Below are 19,209 nucleotides of genomic sequence, written 5' to 3' on the forward strand. Positions count from 1 at the left end.
TTTGACCTCATGACCTCATTAATATTCATGATATGAGCACCAAAATCAACAGGGTTAATCTACTTACTATGGGCCACCCACTCACCAAGTATGGTAATGATTAGTCATTCCCTTGTTGAGTTATTGTGCATACAAACTTTTCATAACTAAATATTGCTAGGCCCCCCCCCCCCTTATAAACATGCATGATATAAATTGCAACACACATCAGTGTGTGGAGACTATCTACTAATATCATCATACCAAGTTTGACGAAATTCCAATAAATAGTAGCCAAGTTATTGCAACTTGGGAGTTTTTCACGTTTGACCCGTGACCTCATTAATATTTTTTAACTTTGACCTTGTATAACTTCGCACACAAAGGTCACACGGGGGTCAACCTCTTGACATTTATGATCAGAAGGTACCTTTGACATCTGAAAATAGCATCGAAACTAAAAATCCCCAAAACACGAAAAGGTCACCAGAGATCAAATTGAGGTCAAGGGTCACCCAGATGCGGGTCGACAACTGGATTGCATTGAAGCAACTCCCAACCTTAATGGACAGTTCGTTCTCAAGTTATCACAAAAATACTAGATTTTTTATCATTAATTGACCTTTGGTGACCTCGGATCACATGACCGTTAAGTTTGAAAATATTCCCCTATACCATTTGCAACTTGTCCCAAAATATCAACCGTGTCACACCTTGGAACTGGGAGTTATTGCATTAAATGTCTGAAAATTAACTTTGACCTCGTATAACTCCTCACACGAAGGTCACACGGGGGTCAACCCATTGACATTTATGATCAGAAGGTACCTTTGACATCTGAAAATAGCATCGAAACTGTAAAAATCCCCAAAACATGAAAAGGTCACCAGAGGTCAAATTGAGGTCAAGGGTCACCCAGATCCGGGTCGACAATTGGATTAAATTGAAGCAACTCCCGACCCTAACGGACAATTCGTTCTCAAGTTTTCGCAAAAAATACTAGATTTTTTATCATTAATTGACCTTTGATGACCTCGGATCACATGACCGTTAAGTTTGAAAATATTCCCCTACACCAGTTGCAACTTGTCCCAAAATATCAACCATGTCACACCTTGGAGCTGGGAATTATTGCACTAAATGTCTGAAAATTTACTTTGACCTCATACAACTTCACACACAAAGGTCACCTGGGGTAAACCTATTGACACTTTTGATTGGTGAGACGTGAATATAGCATCAAAACTGTAAAAATTCAAACATTTTTTTCTTTGCCCATTTTCTCACCCAAAATACTAGTTTTTTAACATTAATTGACCTTTGATGACCTTGGATCACATGACCGTTAAGTTTGAAATTATTTCTCTATACCATTTGCAACTTGTCCCAAAATATCAACCTTGTTACACCTTGGCACTGGGAGTTATTGCATTAAATGTCTGAAAATTAACTTTGATCTTGTATAACTTTACACACAAAGGTCACCCGGGTGTCAACCCATTGACATTTTTGATCGGAAGGTACCTTTGACATCCAAATCTACCATCAAAACCAAACATTTTCTTTTTCGCCCGTTTTCTCCCAAACTAAGCACATTTTTTCTAATGTGACCTTTGACCTTGGTTTCAAATGAAGTTTGATCTGCTGATTCCAAAAATCAACACGACAAGTCTGTACAGCCATCCTAACTCTGACCGAAAACTTTGACCCCATATGAGTTCCCACACAAAGGTCACACGGAGGTCAACCTATCGATGCTTATGATCGGAAGGTGCCTTTGACATCTGAAAATAGCATCGAAACTGTAAAAATCCCCAAAACATGAAAAGGTCACAAGAGGTCAAATTGAGGTCAAGGGTCACCCAGATGTGGGTCGACAACTGGATTACACTGAAGCAACTCCCAAACCTAACGGACAATTCGTTCTCAAGTTATCGCAAAAATACTAGTTTTTTAACATTAATTGACCTTAGGTGACCTCAGATCACATGACCGTTAAGTTTCAAAATGTTCCCCTAACCAGTTCACAACTTCTCCCAAAATATCAACCTTGTCGCACATTGGCATTGGGAGTTATTGCAGTTTTAGTATTTTGGGTTTTTGGACCATAACTGACCTTTGGTGACCTTTGTGGGCACCAAAAACAATAGGGTTCATCTACTCACTATGGGCCACCCACCCACCAAGTTTGATCATGATCAGTCAATCCCTTGTTGAGTTATCGTGCATACACGCTAAAGCGTCACACACACACACACACACGCACGCACACGCACACACAGGCCAACCTGAATACATAGGTTCCTTTGCTTTTAGCAAGGAACCAAAAACCTATAGATCAAAGGCCAGCCTCCCACAATCAAATAGCATAGATGTGCACAATACCTTACTACCATATTCAACAGCACGCATAGATCAAAGGCCTAACGTACCAACATATTAGGTAGCATTGTCATATGAGCCTACCACCATGGTACAGTACTGATAGGCCAGTGGCTTTGACCCCAGTTGCAAAATGATATCGGACCGAGTACGTTGATTTAAAAACACCATTGGCAAGAGAATAAGAACAAACAATTTTCATCCACAAAAACCACAATCTGTCACATAAAGTAGTTATTTCACTGGCTTTCTGTTAAATTTTGGATCAAATTTAAGATATTAAAGTACAGTTTTTGTCTGTAAATCATTGCTCCCATGAAGTTCCACATTTTCTGTCCAATCGCAAACTGCCCTTCGTACGATGTAGTGATACTTGTTACGCTTCAACGAAACGGCTGCTCCCTACATCCGCAATGAATCAGTCTCTCTGGGTATGTCACTTCTATTACGCAGGACCTACCCTTTAGAATGACATCACCTCGCCTCTATGTGAGCTACAGTAGTCCAAGCGCAAAGCACACTTCTCTCACATTGCATTCATTTTGTTACACTCTGTGTCATTTTATTGTGAAGTGCATTAGACTGCTCGGCTGGTCTTTTTTTGGGGGGCAATAGATCATTTTATGTATTCATTGCTATCACATGTATGTACGTACAGGTCTAACAATTTACCCATATGTACAGATTTGCTAAACACTGTTACTGTGTCCTGCGTTTTAGCTTTGATATCAAAACTACTTTAACTCCTTGCATGATTTTACTTGAATCCATACTGATACCAAGGTGAATTCCTTATTGTACTTGTATCCATACTGATACCAAGGTGAATTCCTTATTTTACTTGTATCCATACTGATACCAAGGTGAATTCCTTATTGTACTTGTATCCATACTGATACCAAGGTGAATTCCTTATTGTACTTGTATCCATACTGATACCAAGGTGAATTCCTTATTGTACTTATGCCCATACTGATACCAAGGTAGATTTTACTTGTATCCATAAGTCTGATACCAAGGTGAATTCCTTATTGTACTTGTATCCATACTGATACCAAGGTGAATTCCTTATTTTACTTGTATCCATACTGATACCAAGGTGAATTCCTTATTGTACTTGTATCCATACTGATACCAAGGTGAATTCCTTATTGTACTTGTATCCATACTGATACCAAGGTGAATTCCTTATTGTAGTTATACCCATACTGATACCAAGGTAGATTTTACTTGTATCCATAAGTCTGATACCAAGGTGAATTCCTTATTGTACTTGTATCCATACTGATACCAAGGTGAATTCCTTATTTTACTTGTATCCATACTGATACCAAGGTGAATTCCTTATTGTACTTGTATCCATACTGATACCAAGGTGAATTCCTTATTGTACATGTATCCATACTGATACCAAGGTGAATTCCTTATTGTACATATACCCATACTGATACCAAGGTGAATTCCTTATTGTACATATACCCATACTGATACAAAGGTGAATTCCTTATTGTACATATACCCATACTGATGCCAAGGTGAATTCCTTATTGTACTTGTGCCCAGGTTTGGTACGCATAGCCCTTCTTGTAAACCAAGGGGGGGGGGGGGAAGGGAGAACAATTTGCAAACAAATAGGTATTGAACACACCTGTGTCGAGTATACCCATAGCGATACCGACGAATGACATCATGCTGATGAGCACCCAGAGAGCCTTGGAGAAAGCGATGATGAACATCCCTAGACAAGCCAGGGCGAGAGAAACAGCCATTAAGAGCTGAGGATTCCAATATTCAAAGAAGACTCCACCCAGCATGGTCCCTCCCAGGTAACCTAGACCGCGTCCCGAGAACACATAGGCCATCCTCTCCATACTCCCTACACCCGCCTGCTCCTTCAAGCTTCGGAGGGTCGGTCCTAGCACCGCCACAGATAAACCCTGGCACAGGAACGGAAAAGACCGATAGAAAAAAAGAAAGAAAGAAAAAAAAAAGGGAAGACTAGTACGCACGTTTCCATGCGCGTCAGATTTTTTTTTTTTCTTTGGTATAGATCAAGAGACATTAGAAGGAACCAGAAGCTGTAGAATCTCTTAGCTATGTATGTACAGCTCTTGTCAATGATCGATGTGACAGAGCGCCCTCTATCGGACCACCGAAGAAGTCCCAGTTATCATGGTTATCTCAAATAATCAATTCATACAAAAGCGATCAGAACTGGATATATAAATCAACTAGTTATATAGATATATAAATCAACAGTGGGAATTTGTGTTGCTAGGGAAATGTTGACCTGGTGGTCTGTGTGATATCACTAGGTAGCCTACAGTACGTTGCTTTGATTGACAAGTCTCTGATTGTAGAAGGATTTTTATCTCCTTTTTTCAAAAAAAGTAAAATCAAGAGCCCAAGGGCACTGTGGTTCCTTGCTTGAGGTATATGACAATACACATATTATCAAGCAAGATTGGGCTCAAATAGTCCAAGTTATTGTGGTCCTACATGTACCCATAAAGTAACCAACACTATAGCCAACACTTTTGTGATCACAAAATGTGATCGGATTTTTGATCAAAAGGCACTTTTGAGATCTAAATATGGCGTCAAAAATGTAAGAAGTATAAGGTCACCTACAAGCAGGTCAACAGATATGATAACATTGGTGACCACAGATGACATGACCTTTAAGTTTGAAAATGTTCCACCACCCCATTCACAACTTGTCCCAAATTATCAACCGTGTCACACCTTGGTATTGGGATTTAATTGCATTAAATGTCTAAAAATTAACTTTGAACTTGTATACATAACTTCACACACAAAGGTCACCCGTAGGTCAACCAATTGACATTTTTGATCGGTGAGACCTAAACGGAGCATCAAAACTGTAAAAATTCAAACATGTTTTCTTTGCCCATTTTCTCCCCCCAAAATACTAGTTTTTTAACATTAGCTGACCTTTGGTGACCTTGGATCACATGATCGCTAAGTTTGAAAATATTCCCCTATACCATTCGCAACTTGTCCAAAAAAATCAACCTTGTCACACCTTGGCACTGGGAGTTATTGCATGAAATGTCTAAAAATTAACTTTGACCTCCTATAACTTCACACACAAAGCTCATCCAGGGGTCAACCTATTGACATTTATGATCAGAAGGTACCTTTGACATCTGAAAATAGCATCGAAACTGTAAAAATCCCCAAAACACGAAAAGGTCACCAAAGGTCAAATTGAGGTCAAGGGTCACCCAGGTGCGGGTCCACAATTGGATTGCATTGAAGCAACTCCCAAGTCTAACGGACATTTCGTTCTCAAGTTATCGCAAAAATACTAGTTTTTTATCATTAATTGACCTTTGTTGACCTTCGATCACATTACCGTTATGTTTGGAAACGATGCCTTACCCCATTCACAACTACTCCCAAAATATCAACCATGTCGGACCCTGTCAATGGGAGTTATTGCTGTTTTTAATATATTGGTTTTTGGCATCTAACTGACCTTTGCGGGCACCAAAAACAATAGGGATCTTCCTCTTACTATGGGCTATCCACCCAACAAGTTTCATCATGATACATCATTTCCTTATTGAGATATCGTGTACACAAGCCAAGCGTCACATACACACACACACACACATACCTGCCTTGCATACCATTGGAGGACATTGAAAAGGGACCATCTTTCGAGGACACTATGTTAGGGGTGAAGTAGCCTTAAAGCAAAGAAACACGTTTCAGTTTATGTCATTGACCAGTCATCTATAACTTCTTGGAAACCATCTGTCGTTTGTTCTTTGAAGTGACATCTTCTATACATGTGAGAACCAGACACATTATATCTGGTTGTTCTATGCATCTAAGGACGTTCTGCGTATATCCAGAACTGTTAGTCATTAGAGGACAATGTATGTATGAATATGATTGCTATTCTTTTGAGGACAGCTTATGCATTATGTAATGTTTAAGTTGGTTTATTAGTAAACATTAAATTGCTCATTGTGACCACTATGGTCTAACCTCAAGAGTCTTAGCTCCGCATATTTTACCCCCAGTTGGTATCTAGAGTGTATGTACATCTGAGGAGGATGGGATAAGGGTTGCAGAGATGGACACAAGCAGAAGTCAATGTATTCTTTGAACACCAAATTTCCCAATCTTTGGTTGTAGAAAAAACCTTTATAGATGTGCTTTAGGCCGATCAACTTTTTTCAAGCAAGGGCTCAAGTGAGGTTATTGCGAAAACTGCAAGACTTTTCAAAGTACGTTTAGTTTCCACTAGTTCTATATATGTATTTTTTTAGGGTTGGTTAGGAGGCTGATGGAAGGGAAAGGTGACATATTATGTCATACATAACATTATGATCATTAATAAACAATATATAAACTGACAGAAAAGTAACATATTTCTGTTATGGCACCTTTATTGAAAAACCTTTGCAACCAAAACAAAATTAACAACTGCTAACTGATGAAGAATAAAATGCCAGTTACTTATCTGTAAAAAGCTAAATATTAATTAACAGTAACTTTATATTGTAGCCACATTTCCAAGCTAATAACCATAGCCATTCTTGAGGTACTCTGTTTTCTAATTTGTCAAAACATTAAAAAAAAAAGAATCTATACCCAATTTTACATATTATGTTTTGAAAATCAGGTATGATTATCGTTGATTTCACTTCGTTTTTTATAACTAATTAACAACCACTATTATTTTTATATAAGCAGAAAGGCTACACCAGTAAGCAGCGAAGTGAGATATTATTTAATTGGTGGAAATAAGAAACAGGCATTTACCATGCAGCCTTCAAATTTCTAATAACTAAATGATCCTTTTAATGAGAATTACAAAGAATGATAAGAGAAATACTTGCAAGCAAGCTGAACAAACTTCAATTGAATGTCTGAAGGGATAAACAATCATACTCATATTGTTCGCTTTTTGGCGAAAAAATAACGGTCGTAACGGAATGATTATTTTTAAGACGAACTGAAAGTGACTAATAAATTGTCTTTTGCATGTTTCGATAATAGATTTTAAACTGAAAAGTCATACTGTAAGATTACCAATGTCTAGTCCACTCTTTTGACGCTTATTCGCAATGGCTTATTATTTCCCTAACAAGAATTACAAGAATTTCATCTTTCAACGTATTGTGAAAACAAAGCACCAAATGCGGCCTTGTTGTAACACGAACATTGGACTACAGTACAGTGCACTGCTACTATTGTTAACACAATACTGTTAACAACACATATACAAATGCATTTTGCAACTAAAATATTATATGAAAATTTAACGTTGAATTTTTGGTCGTAACAATAGGTTATACTGCATTTAGTTTGACGGAAGCATATTTTTGGTATGGTTGTGAAAAACGCCAACTAAAAACGTGAACCTTTATCATCTTATATTAGAAAATGAAGAAATTCTAAGAAACACCTTCAACTTATACTTCATGAGCTTAAAACAAAGAAGAACAGTTACAACAAGAACATCTGGAACAACAAATTCTGAACCTTCCACCCCTCCCTTAAGCCCTGATAAACTTCCAAAATCCTTAATTACTCTGCCAGAATTAAATGATAGAAACACATAAACACAAGACTTTTAGTTACATACATAACTGAAACATGTCTTTTAACACTTTAACTTACAAATTTGACAGATATTATCGCTTCCTTTTATTAGCTTGAATGGCACTATAAACTTTATACTTGATGTTTTTCCAAGTTTTATCATCTAGAAGTGGTGCCAGAGATTTCTTACATTTGTCGCATTCATCTTTTCGAGGCACACGGCCTAACCTAATGTGCTTGTCAACATAATCTTGGACAGCATCTGATTCTTCGTTACCCCAATGTGACTTTTTGTTTACTACAACTCTTTGCTCTGATTGATCTGGTTTTCTAACTGAAAGGTTACTGTGACTTCTTGCCTGGAGACTGCTCCTCTTCTTACTTTCATTACACGTTTTTGCAAGGATTGATGCTGGAATGAAGAAAAGGAAATAAGCCAATGAAGTGCATAGAACAAAATGCAAGAAACTACCATTAAAAAATAAGAACAAGAATATCAAACATGGTTCCCCATTTAGAAAGAGATATAACTATAAATTAACATATGACAAGTTTTTCTGAAGTATCTAGTAATACAAAGTCTTGGTTGCAACAAGATGTGTCTCAAATGTGCAACTCTGTCTAATAATATATGCCAGTTTACTTGATGTACCTCCTGTATTGATTTCATCAGGTAAATCATCTTCCTCATCTTCGTCAACCAGCTCTTCTTCACTAGTACATGGATCTGACCGAAGAAAGTAAATAAACAAAGGAAAAAATTGACTATAAGAATATAAAATAAGTGAAACAAAATTAAGTGCTTACGAGGTAGGAATATTCACAGAAGAAATTTGAGAAATAAACAAGACTAGCTAGGTGACCTGAAAGACAACTAAGTTTTAAATACAACTTGTTTGTTACTCGTAAATAGCTCATTTTGATGCCATCGGGTTTCGAGTTAAAAAATGTTTGCAATTGAAAATCTGTTTAACCATCCATGTTACTCATATTGTAAATTTATCACATAAGACAATAACTTCAATTTATCATAAAACTTTAAAATACAAAACAATTAAAAACACTTACCATCCAAAGAGACCTCAATTTCAGAAAGTTTCTTATCTCTGAAGTTGTTTGAATTTCCCTTCTCCATCGCCAACAAGAGCCTTGCTACCTTTGTCATCTGCAGTGTGTCGTCAGGGAGGCGATAATACTCGCGATGAACTCTAATATCGTCACCTAAAAAGTTGGCAAGAATGTCCAGTTCATGGCGTTTGAGACAAAAGAGTTGAGAAACTGTTGCAATATGTTTTCGAAGCTTTGTTGATGTTAGTGCAGAAGGGCATTTGGCTCCACTCTCTAAAGCCATTTTGCTAAGGCAATCAGATCCCCGTAGTGGAGTTTTTGAACCCAATGTTGGCCTGGCAAACATATAGCGATTGGTTGAAGACACTCCAACAGATGAACGAGTCTCTACAAGGGTATCGGCAGCCTCTTTCATTTCAGATGTTAGCAGAATGGGGACTTTTCTGCCTCTTTTCCCTTTAGTCTCGACTCTAGAAAGCTGTTGACACAGTTTTTTCTCCCATTCAGTAAGATCCTCAAGGATATCCTCATTAGTGTGAGTATTGCATCTTTGGTAATCTTCCAGAGGCATGCGCTGTACTTCTCCACTCCTCCTCCTATTAAATAGGATAATTTTAGCCATTGTTGCTGTAGCTAGTGAGTACCATGCCAGTTTATCCGGATCTGTTGACAATCTCCTGGTGCTTTCCGTAATTTTCACATTGAGGTGTTTGTGAAGGTTGACTACATCTTCAGACAAAGGTAATATTGTGGGCTTATTCCACTTCCTTTGATACAATGTAGATAATGCATGTGAAGAAACACTGTCTGCCCACTCTAAGTTGCAAAGTTCTTCAAATCTCTCTGCATAATCTTTCAGTTCTCCATCTTCCAATTTGATGCCTGCCACCTTTTGTATTGCTGCACATTTTTTTAGGGAATGGCCTAACTTCAGTGCAAGGGATGGTATCTGGTACTGTTGAGTGGATGAGTTGTAAACTGCACATTTGCGAACAGCCTCAACTACTTTGTCAAAGCATGATGGTCGTATGCATTCTGCAAGGGTCTTTAAACTTGGATCAACTTCTTGAATATTCTTCAGTAGGCGACCCACCTCCCGCATTTTCTGACTGACATACTGTCCATTGTGTGAATCTGTTCCAAGCTTTGCAAACAATCGTTGTCCCAATGTCAAAATCATTTCATCATTTCGACAAATAATGCTTATGTTATCCCGACGCATAATTCCAATGACTTTTACCTTGAACTGTTCATCAACCTTGGTAGCCAGTGGGAGCAACAATGAACATCTAGACCTTAATCCATTATTTCTTCCACTGTGGCTTTGTTTCGCTGGACACTTTTTTGTGTGTTTCCACATATCTCCATCATAAAAGTAACCAAAACAGTTTTCACATGGAAGGTATCTTTCAAAAGGAACACTGAAGGGTGGCCTCTTGTAGGGAATAAGAATGCCTGTCCCTGAGTTTAGTACTTCGATGTTGTGTGAATGATTACCTTTATTGGTCAAAATTTGTAGCAATTCCTTTCTTTCCTTTGAATTCTTGCTGAAGCTGAATGCTTCTTGTACCTCTGGTTCATGTGCATGCATAGACTGGAAATGTCTTCCCAGTTTTGCCTTTTGTTCCATACAAAAAACACAGAACTGGTGTTTATCCCATTTTCTAGCAAATCCATTACTGCTTGTCATGACAGTCACCCGAGGTATCTTCTTGAATCTAGTTTCACTGGTAGTTGAAGAAACTGCACAACTCGATTCAGGTGTCTTGCTTGACACTTTGCATTCAGCATTCTGCAGTCTCAATTTAGATGATGAGCTAGAAGTAGAGTGGACAATGTTTCCACCTGCTTCTGAATCACTTGCCGATGACCTCATGTCAACATTCCGTTTCAGACTTGTTCCTGGTCCTTTCCTTTTTTGAGTATCCATTTCACTGTTGCTCTCCGGTGACATCTGCTCATCACTGCTGCTTTCTGTTGGGAGGTAATCACTACAATGTTCATTATTTTCATCACTGCTGTCCGATGAATCTGTATAACTGACAGATTCTTCTTTTCCAACGCAAATCTCACTTTTTTCTGGTTACATTTTCTGTTTTTACCATGTCTTTGCTGTTGCTTTTGATTGTGATCAGTAGTTGATACTATGGTGTGCTCGACATCAGATTTTGATGGATGCTCCTTGATGCAAGCTGCACCATGACTTCTCATTTTAGGGGAAGGAAGGGGAATCATATATTCTGAACTATTTGTAGAATCTTCTGAATCGCAAACATATGACATTTGGTCATCATTCAATTCCTGCTGTTTATCTTGAGTGTTGTCCGATGCTTCACTAGTCTGAGATGAAACTTCATTGTCACTACCATTTTCTCCTTTATCATCTCCTCCACTGCTGACATCTCTGTGTGTGTCTTTACACCATGGGAACAAATCGATGTCTTCAAATGGATTATAGCTATCATCACTTTCATTATCCTAAATAGGGAAGAAGTAACAGATGTTGTACATACCTTTCCAATAAATCAAGACAATAACAACCTAAATCAGCTTTTGAATGTTTGAGTTGACTGAACTATGAATGTTCCTCCTTTAAAAAGTGCATGTTTGAACAAAATTTTACAGAATTAAAAAGTTTTGTATTTAAATAAATATGTTTAAGTACCAAAAGTATGTATCAGTCTGCACAGTGCATGATACACTTTGTAAGAGTTACGCAACTAAAATGAATTATGCCAGTGAAAACATTTATTTGCAAGGAATGCTGCCTGGTCAATAAAGAAGATATTTATCTTCTAATATTTCATCTATAATAACAGGGCCTATTTCTTACCTTGGCAATCTGTGTGGTGCATTCTGATTCCCCAGGTGCTCTCTCTGGCTCATTATCAGTGTTGCATTCTCTCAAAACTTCAGGTGGCTTGTTTTGATTTGTTTGTTTCTAAGAAGATTAAAAATCACATTTCAATGGCAATACTTAAGTATTTGAAATGATATAAGCATCTCAGAACTGAATCTGAAATTACAAATATTTCATGTTTAGTAAAGTCAGTAGTCGTTATCAACTATACTAGTGAGAACATTCCACACAATATCATCATAAAAAGCATCCCTTTAGAAAAGGGTTTAAACGACATGAATGTACCCTTCAATGCAAACAGTTAGGTTCTTTTCACAGAACCAAGAGTTTTGATTATATCTTCAAAGAAAAAACAAGCCTACATCAAACAATACATGAATGAAGCCTGGTCAATACACAATGATACTTGACTATTCTTTAGAGGACCAAGTACACATAGTACTGGGTAATATTGTATATCAGCTGAAATCATACATTAAAACACAAACTTATATCAATCTTTGCGGTTGACAATAAATATCTCTGAATATTGTGCCTTACTAATGTAACAAACTAGTATATATCATTCTACACATTGAACCGTTATAACTATACAAGCATTAACAATGCAATTGTGTCAGGGCTAACATAACTGAGATGTACTATACCAGTGAGAACATTAACTAGCAACATTTCTATTAATTGCAAATATCAATCAGGATACATAGTCTGGACATCTACTTCAATGTAAATCACTGAACATCTATCAAAGGGATGAAATATCAAACCATTGGGCATATTTTTTATTTCAAACTCTGGCATGTCAAGTCTTCACATGTGTGCTATAAAGTTGGCTATTCCTTAGAGGACATCATTGTACAAACCACTGCAACAGTGGTACAGGTGCTAATGACATCTAACCTATAATGCTAATGGTTTGGATATACTTACTGGTTCAATGATATTTCACCAGTATTAAATCATCTGGTTTGCTAAACAAACACCTGATGATATTTATCTAAGATTGATGCATATATAATAACATGGCCTATTTCTTACCTTGACAATCTGTGTGGTGCATTCTGATTCCCCAGGTGCTCTCTCTGGCTCATTATCAATGTTGCATTCTCTCAAAACTTCAGGTGGCTTATTTTGATTTGTTTGTTTCTAAGAAGATTAAAAATCACATTTCAATGATAACACTATTAGCATTTGAATTGCTATTAGGTTTTCAGAACTAAATCTCAAATTACAAATATTTCATTATTACTTAGTAAAGTCAGTAGTCGTTATCAACTATACTAGTGAGAACATTCCACACAATATCATCATAAAAGCCTCTCTTTAGAAATGGGTTTAAACTACATGAATGTACTTTTCAATGCAACAGTTAGGTCCTTTTCACAGAACCAAGAGTTTTGATTATATCTTCAAAGAAAAAACAAGCCTACATCAAACAATACATGAATGAAGCCTGGTCAATACACAATGATACTTGACTATTCTTTAGAGGACCAAGTACACATAGTACTGGGTAATATTGTATATCAGCTGAAATCATACATTAAAACACAAACTTATATCAATCTTTGCGGTTGACAATAAATATCTCTGACTATTGTGCCTTACTAATGTAACAAACTAGTATATATCATTCTACACATTGAACCGTAATAACTATACAAGCATTAACAATGCAATTGTGTCAGGGCTAACATAACTGAGATGTACTATACCAGTGAGAACATTAACTAGCAACATTTCTATTAATTGCAAATATCAATCAAGATACATAGTTAGGACATCTACTTCAATGTAAATCACTGAACATCTATCAAAGGGATGAAAAATCAAACCATTGGGCATATTTTTTATTTCAAACTCTGGCATGTCAAGTCTTCACATGTGTGCTATAAAGTTGGCTATTCCTTAGAGGACATCATTGTACAAACCACTGCAACAGTGGTACAGGTGATAATGACATCTAACCTATAATGCCAATGGTTTGGATATACTTACTGGTTCAATGATATTTCACCAGTATTAAATCATCTGGTTTGCTAAACAAAAACTTGATGATATTTATCTAAGATTGATGTATAATAACATGGCCTATTTCTTACCTTGGCAATCTGTGTGGTGCATTCTGATTCCCCAGGTGCTCTCTCTGGCTCATTATCAGTGTTGCATTCTCTCAAAACTTCAGGTGGCTTGTTTTGATTTGTTTTTTTCTAAGAAGATTAAAAATCCTTTTTCAATGATAACACTTTTGGCATTTGAAGTGATATGCTTTCAGAACTAAATCTCAAATTACAAATATTTCATTGTTACTTAGTAAAGTCAGCAGTCATTATCAACTATACTAGTGAGAACATTCCACACAATATCATCATAAAAGCTTCACTTCAGACAACTCACTTTTAACTACATGAATGTACTTTTCAATGCAAACAGTATTGTAAATGAGCTGAAATCCTTGCATTAAAACACTGATTTAAGTTTAGTTTGATATTGCTATTCAGACTGGATGGCGACAGTTGTCGTAACATGTATTTAGGTAAAGCTTTGTTAACAGTTCAATACGATACAAACAAGGAGCAGTTACATCATTGTCCTACCTTCTTCCTCCATCTTGCATCAGGTTGTCCATAATCATATCTGATTTCATTTCCTTTCTTAATCTCTGAATTTGCAAATATGGCCAATTTTGGTTGCTTGTTTATGATAATCTTCTTCACAACAGCATTGGGTTTCTTCCAATCATCATTACAATACTTTCCCTTTCCTGTGCTATGTGTAGCATCAATGCTAGCAATGGAAAAAAGAAGAAAACTTAAATTCTACTTCACCATTCTGCAAACTATGCCCCTCCCCCACCCCTCCCAGAAAAAGAAAACATGTTGATGTTAATTTAGTGTTTTATAGGGTCTAACAACTCAAAATATGTTATTTCAATCACACTTTTGGACACAACACACAGAGACTTCCTAGGATGCCACACTCTAATAACCTATCCTTGACATACATGCAATACCTTATGCTCAAAGGGCTCTTGCTTTTCTTAATTTATTCTGTGTATTGGTAATGAACTCCTCAATGTTCTAAGTAGTCCAACCCTTTTGTGTTCCTAAGATTTTAATAGTGTCATATCAAAACAAAACTTGGCACAGAACATTAAACAACATCAATTGATTAACAATCAGTATACAACACCTCAACATTAATTTGTGCCTAAAGTCAACCTTGATTTAGCATTTGAACTGTGATATTAAGTACTACTTAAGTTGTGAAATGAAGCCTCAATCAATCTCATGAAAAGAATGTCACTCATAACAAAGTCATAATTAACAACATCCTTCCAATCGTTTGAAGAAAAACATGGATCTAATAAACACTTGTAGCTCAACAGTGAAGAAAATGTAGAGTAACTGTTGCCTACCACATACTGTCTTGACCACTCTGGAAGAAGAATATGAAAGTAGTGTCCTCCTCTTCCCCCACCTGGTAGGCATGTCTTAACACACCAGAATATTCTAGGAGGAATTCTCCTTTTTCAAAGTCTGCCGTAGCAAATAATCCATACCCTTTAATAATAACAAATGAAGGAAAATGATCACCAACAACTCAATATTAACCCTTCTTGAAAATATAGCAATGATGCTTCTTATATGACATAGTTGCTGACAGTTAAGTCAGTGCAAGTTTACACTTCCTTGATCCATTTTATGTGTTGGATGGACTAACCACACGTAAACGCATTTTGATAATTGAAGCATGCTGTCCAATGTTAAGTCCCACATCACTGCAACAAACTGTGCATATATTGTAAATGGCAATAAGTTGCATACATTTATCTCAACTAGGTTACAGAAATATGATACCAATTGACTCACCAACTGCTTCTGAAACATATTTCACTTCAAACCCAGAAGGGTCTTTTTTTTTCTTGATGAAATCTGCATAAGCTGTAGGTTGCTGTTGGTTTTTATTACTTCTTGTCTGCATCTATCAATAAATTTGATAATGTTTTTGTATGGGAGACACTTTCCTGTTACCTTGCCAAACAAACAATATATAGTTCCCAGACATTATGAGATAATAATCTTAAACCTTTTTCATTCCATTAATCTACTAGTTATCTTAATACATGACACCAACCACACCCAAGCTAACAGTCATGATGTGAATGCTAAAGTAACTATTTGATTGATCAATTCAGTTTTCTAAATCAACTGATCATTAATTACTTAAGAATAATTTAATAAAATCTCTATAGGCCACAAAACATGTACTATAAAATCATACAAACTAGTATTCGTTGTCATGTATTCTACTTAGCAAAAACCATAAAACACATATATTAACAAGCATTACACTTGGCACAACATGCCTATTAATATTACAGTATATATTGTTCCTCTACAGGCAACAAACATTAAAGGAGTTTAGCCTATCACATGTAAGGATTGTTGCCTAACATATGCAGCACACACCCATGGAGTAGCCTATATCAGAAACTGTTCAGTAAGAAATGCAGCCCAACATATGCAGTACACATTCAAGAAAGAGCCTATGCCTATACACCTTTTAAAATGGTAGGTAATGTAGCCTAACATACATCCAGCACATACACAAGTAGTCTATATCACATTATCAGAAACTGTTCAGCCTACAGAATGCTAGGAACTTTTATGTAAGTATTGTAGCCTTACATATGCACTACACTTTAACGAAATAGCATATAACTGTTCAGTGAGTATTGCAGCCTAACATATATACAGCATGCATTCAAGAAGTAGCCAATACCAATTAGACTATTAAGATTTATGAGATTGATGTGCATGTTATCAAATACCCCTGATACCTGTTTCCTGTGTCGGACTGTGAATATGACCTACATTTGACAGATTGATGGTTAAATTTGAAGAATGCACTGAAAATGTTCAGTCTACAGTGATCAGGAAAAATTGGTCTTTTACATGTCAGTCATGAAGAGGTACTGTTGTGGTACTACGTGGTACTGTCCAACTTCAATTTCAACTACACTTTTATTTCCCTCTTTCAATGATTTCCTTCTGCACTTTCCCTTCTCAATAATGAAGCTATGCTATTAGTAATACATAATACTTGAAGATGGCAGATTGGATCTCCTATTTTGTTACAGTATCTCACACATTTAATTTCAAACTCTATTTAAGCTTTGATTGTAGAGGTAAAGAACTAACCAGCAATTGATACTCCTGTCCGAATACAAACATCGTGAGACAAATTCATCAAACCCCTCCTTTAATTTACTGAGTCCCTTGTAAATTCAGCTAACACTGATGGATCATTTCACTTACTGAGGATAATGATACATGGAGTTCAAGAATTCTTTCTCCACACAGCCAATATCCATTAGGCCTTTCTGTCAATACATCATTTACCAAGTCATTCACCAATATCAGTTGCACAAATGGGCAAAGCAAACGTTGGGAAAGCAAAAACACCAATGAATTAAAATCTTCTCTCTCATATAAGTAGAAATACCAGAAAGAAATCTTTTTTATGATCGACTACAGTGATCCTGTCAAGTCCTGCTTCAGGTGACTCAGACAAAAGACTGAATTTAATTTTACAGGAGTTGCAATAATCCCAAAGTAATGACAATATATATGGTTCTGAAAATTTAATAATGCCATAAAATGGCCTGCCTTCATTTACTTCCATGCTTTAAGTATAACCTCATTTGCTAACATATCCTACCATTCCTGCATTAGTCTCTAGTCCTAGACAAGCCTAGGCTATAGTTGAACCTTTGCTAAACCTGGTTTGTACAAAGGCCTTAAGTTTTAACATTAGGCCAACGTTTGACCTAGCACCTAATTTAGTTGTTCCTCTGGACACAATGTAATCTCGGATTATTAAATACTGAACAAATAACTTGTGATTCGCGCAGTCTAGAAAGTCCGCTAAAGCTACTTATTGCTACCACTAAGCTAATGGTTATCCTAGCCTAACCCACTATTACTATACTATTGGTATATACACCATTACAGGTACTATACGCCTATAAGTATAAGAACAATCAACACATAACATGAGTTCAGTGAACACCTCGACAACGAAGCATGTCTTTTGAATGTACCAACTTTTTTTACGTCTTATTACTTAAAAGTAAAAAGTAACTCCATAACTTACGATTTCTCACATGGAGGCCAGTCGTCGTACATGAATTCGCGTGAACTTATGCCACTGTGGAAAAAACTCTTGTAAATGGTGGCGCTAGATACTAAACATTGAAGTGTGTGTACTTTTCATGTTTGGGCTCAAGTGTGTGTAAATCCAATGATCAGGTTAAACCATCCTTTCAAGGACATCGTTCAAATTTCGACAGATGGCTTTTAAGACTTCGAAGAGGCAGTAGCACATAAAATATTTCGAGGACGTGTGTTTAAGTACTCGGACGTACATGAGGTCCCCGAAGGAAAGGTGTGGTATCATGAGCATGTCCTCGAAGATTCGATAAAGTCAACACACACACGCATACACACACACACACACACACACACGCCAAGTTGAACGCATAGGTTCCTTGCTTTGCAAAAAGCAAGGAACCAAAAAGTAAAGGTTTTGGAAAAAGCCCTATATCAGTTCAGTGATCCTTGACGGTCAATGGAAATTAGATTCTAGGCTTTCATAACCTGGTGGTCTGTGTGATATCACTAGGTAGCCTATAGTACGTCACTTTGATTGACGAGCCAATGATTGTAAAAGGATTTTTATCTCATTTTAAAAAAAAAAGGAAAAAAAAGAGTAAAGGTTTTGGAAAAAGCCCTACATCAGGTCAGTGATCCTTGGTGATCATTGGAAACTAGATTAGGCTTTCATACCTAGGTAGACAGAAAGAATGTTTACCAGGCCGAGGAAAGCAGCGCACAGGCCAAATGTCTTCTTCATTCTATGTCGGGGGCTGTTCATGATGTCGTCCAAGGTTTTCGTCTGCCCTCCAATCAGCGTTTTGTCCTGCTTGCCAAAACTGGACGAGGAAAAGAGGACGTCGTCATCGTCGGAATCCATGGATACCGCCATCTCTTACTTCCGTTGGCTCTCTGGAGATCTGGATAACATCGTAGAAAGAAAATAAACGACTCGTTAGTTACTCACACACCGTCTTAAAAGCAGGTTTTCTTTTTCTTCTAAATTCTAAATCAGGTTGGACGTGCCAGATTTATAAATGACCTAACTATCAAAATAAATCATAAATACATTAACAAAAATTTAAACAAAAACAGCTATTCATCATTTATACCCCCATCAATGCCAGAGAAAATCCATTCTTTTTCACCAATAGTGTCAAACTGTTCCACTGTCTGAGC

The 19,209-nt window shown here is 36.8% G+C and overlaps 2 protein-coding genes across 15 annotated transcripts in view; both read right to left on the minus strand.

The window, feature by feature from the left end:
• LOC139982116 (uncharacterized) overlaps positions 1–19,209 on the minus strand; it is a 46,633-nt gene that overhangs the window by 23,002 nt on the left and 4,422 nt on the right. For 12 of the 13 annotated variants that reach the window (XM_071994662.1, XM_071994655.1, XM_071994663.1 and 9 more), the window contains exons 2-3: positions 18,749–18,950; positions 4,010–4,298 (exon numbers count right to left, since the gene is read on the minus strand). In XM_071994662.1, coding sequence (XP_071850763.1) covers positions 4,010–4,298; positions 18,749–18,922 — 463 coding nt within the window. In that variant the 5' untranslated portion in view covers positions 18,923–18,950. The remainder of the gene's footprint in view (positions 1–4,009; positions 4,299–18,748; positions 18,951–19,209) is intronic. The other variant, XM_071994656.1, reaches the window with a different exon arrangement.
• On the minus strand, positions 6,761–18,374 carry LOC139982118 (uncharacterized). 2 transcript variants are annotated; one of them, XM_071994670.1, is made up of 8 exons: positions 17,077–18,374; positions 15,745–15,856; positions 15,291–15,435; positions 14,470–14,659; positions 13,975–14,082; positions 12,911–13,018; positions 11,846–11,953; positions 10,770–11,490 (listed from the first exon to the last, which is right to left on the minus strand). In XM_071994670.1, the coding sequence occupies exons 1-8, from the start codon at positions 17,107–17,109 to the stop codon at positions 10,903–10,905; spliced, it is 1,392 nt and encodes a 463-aa protein (XP_071850771.1). In that variant the 5' UTR covers positions 17,110–18,374; the 3' UTR covers positions 10,770–10,902. The 2 variants fall into 2 exon arrangements, with proteins under 2 accessions (XP_071850770.1, XP_071850771.1); XM_071994669.1 differs by lacking the exons at positions 13,975–14,082; positions 14,470–14,659; positions 15,291–15,435; positions 15,745–15,856; positions 17,077–18,374 and adding exons at positions 6,761–8,356; positions 8,597–8,671 and having other exon boundaries at positions 9,013–10,986; positions 12,911–13,017.

This window comes from Apostichopus japonicus, chromosome 16, assembly GCF_037975245.1.
Source record: "Apostichopus japonicus isolate 1M-3 chromosome 16, ASM3797524v1, whole genome shotgun sequence".
Classification (NCBI taxonomy): Eukaryota; Metazoa; Echinodermata; class Holothuroidea; order Aspidochirotida; family Stichopodidae; genus Apostichopus; species Apostichopus japonicus.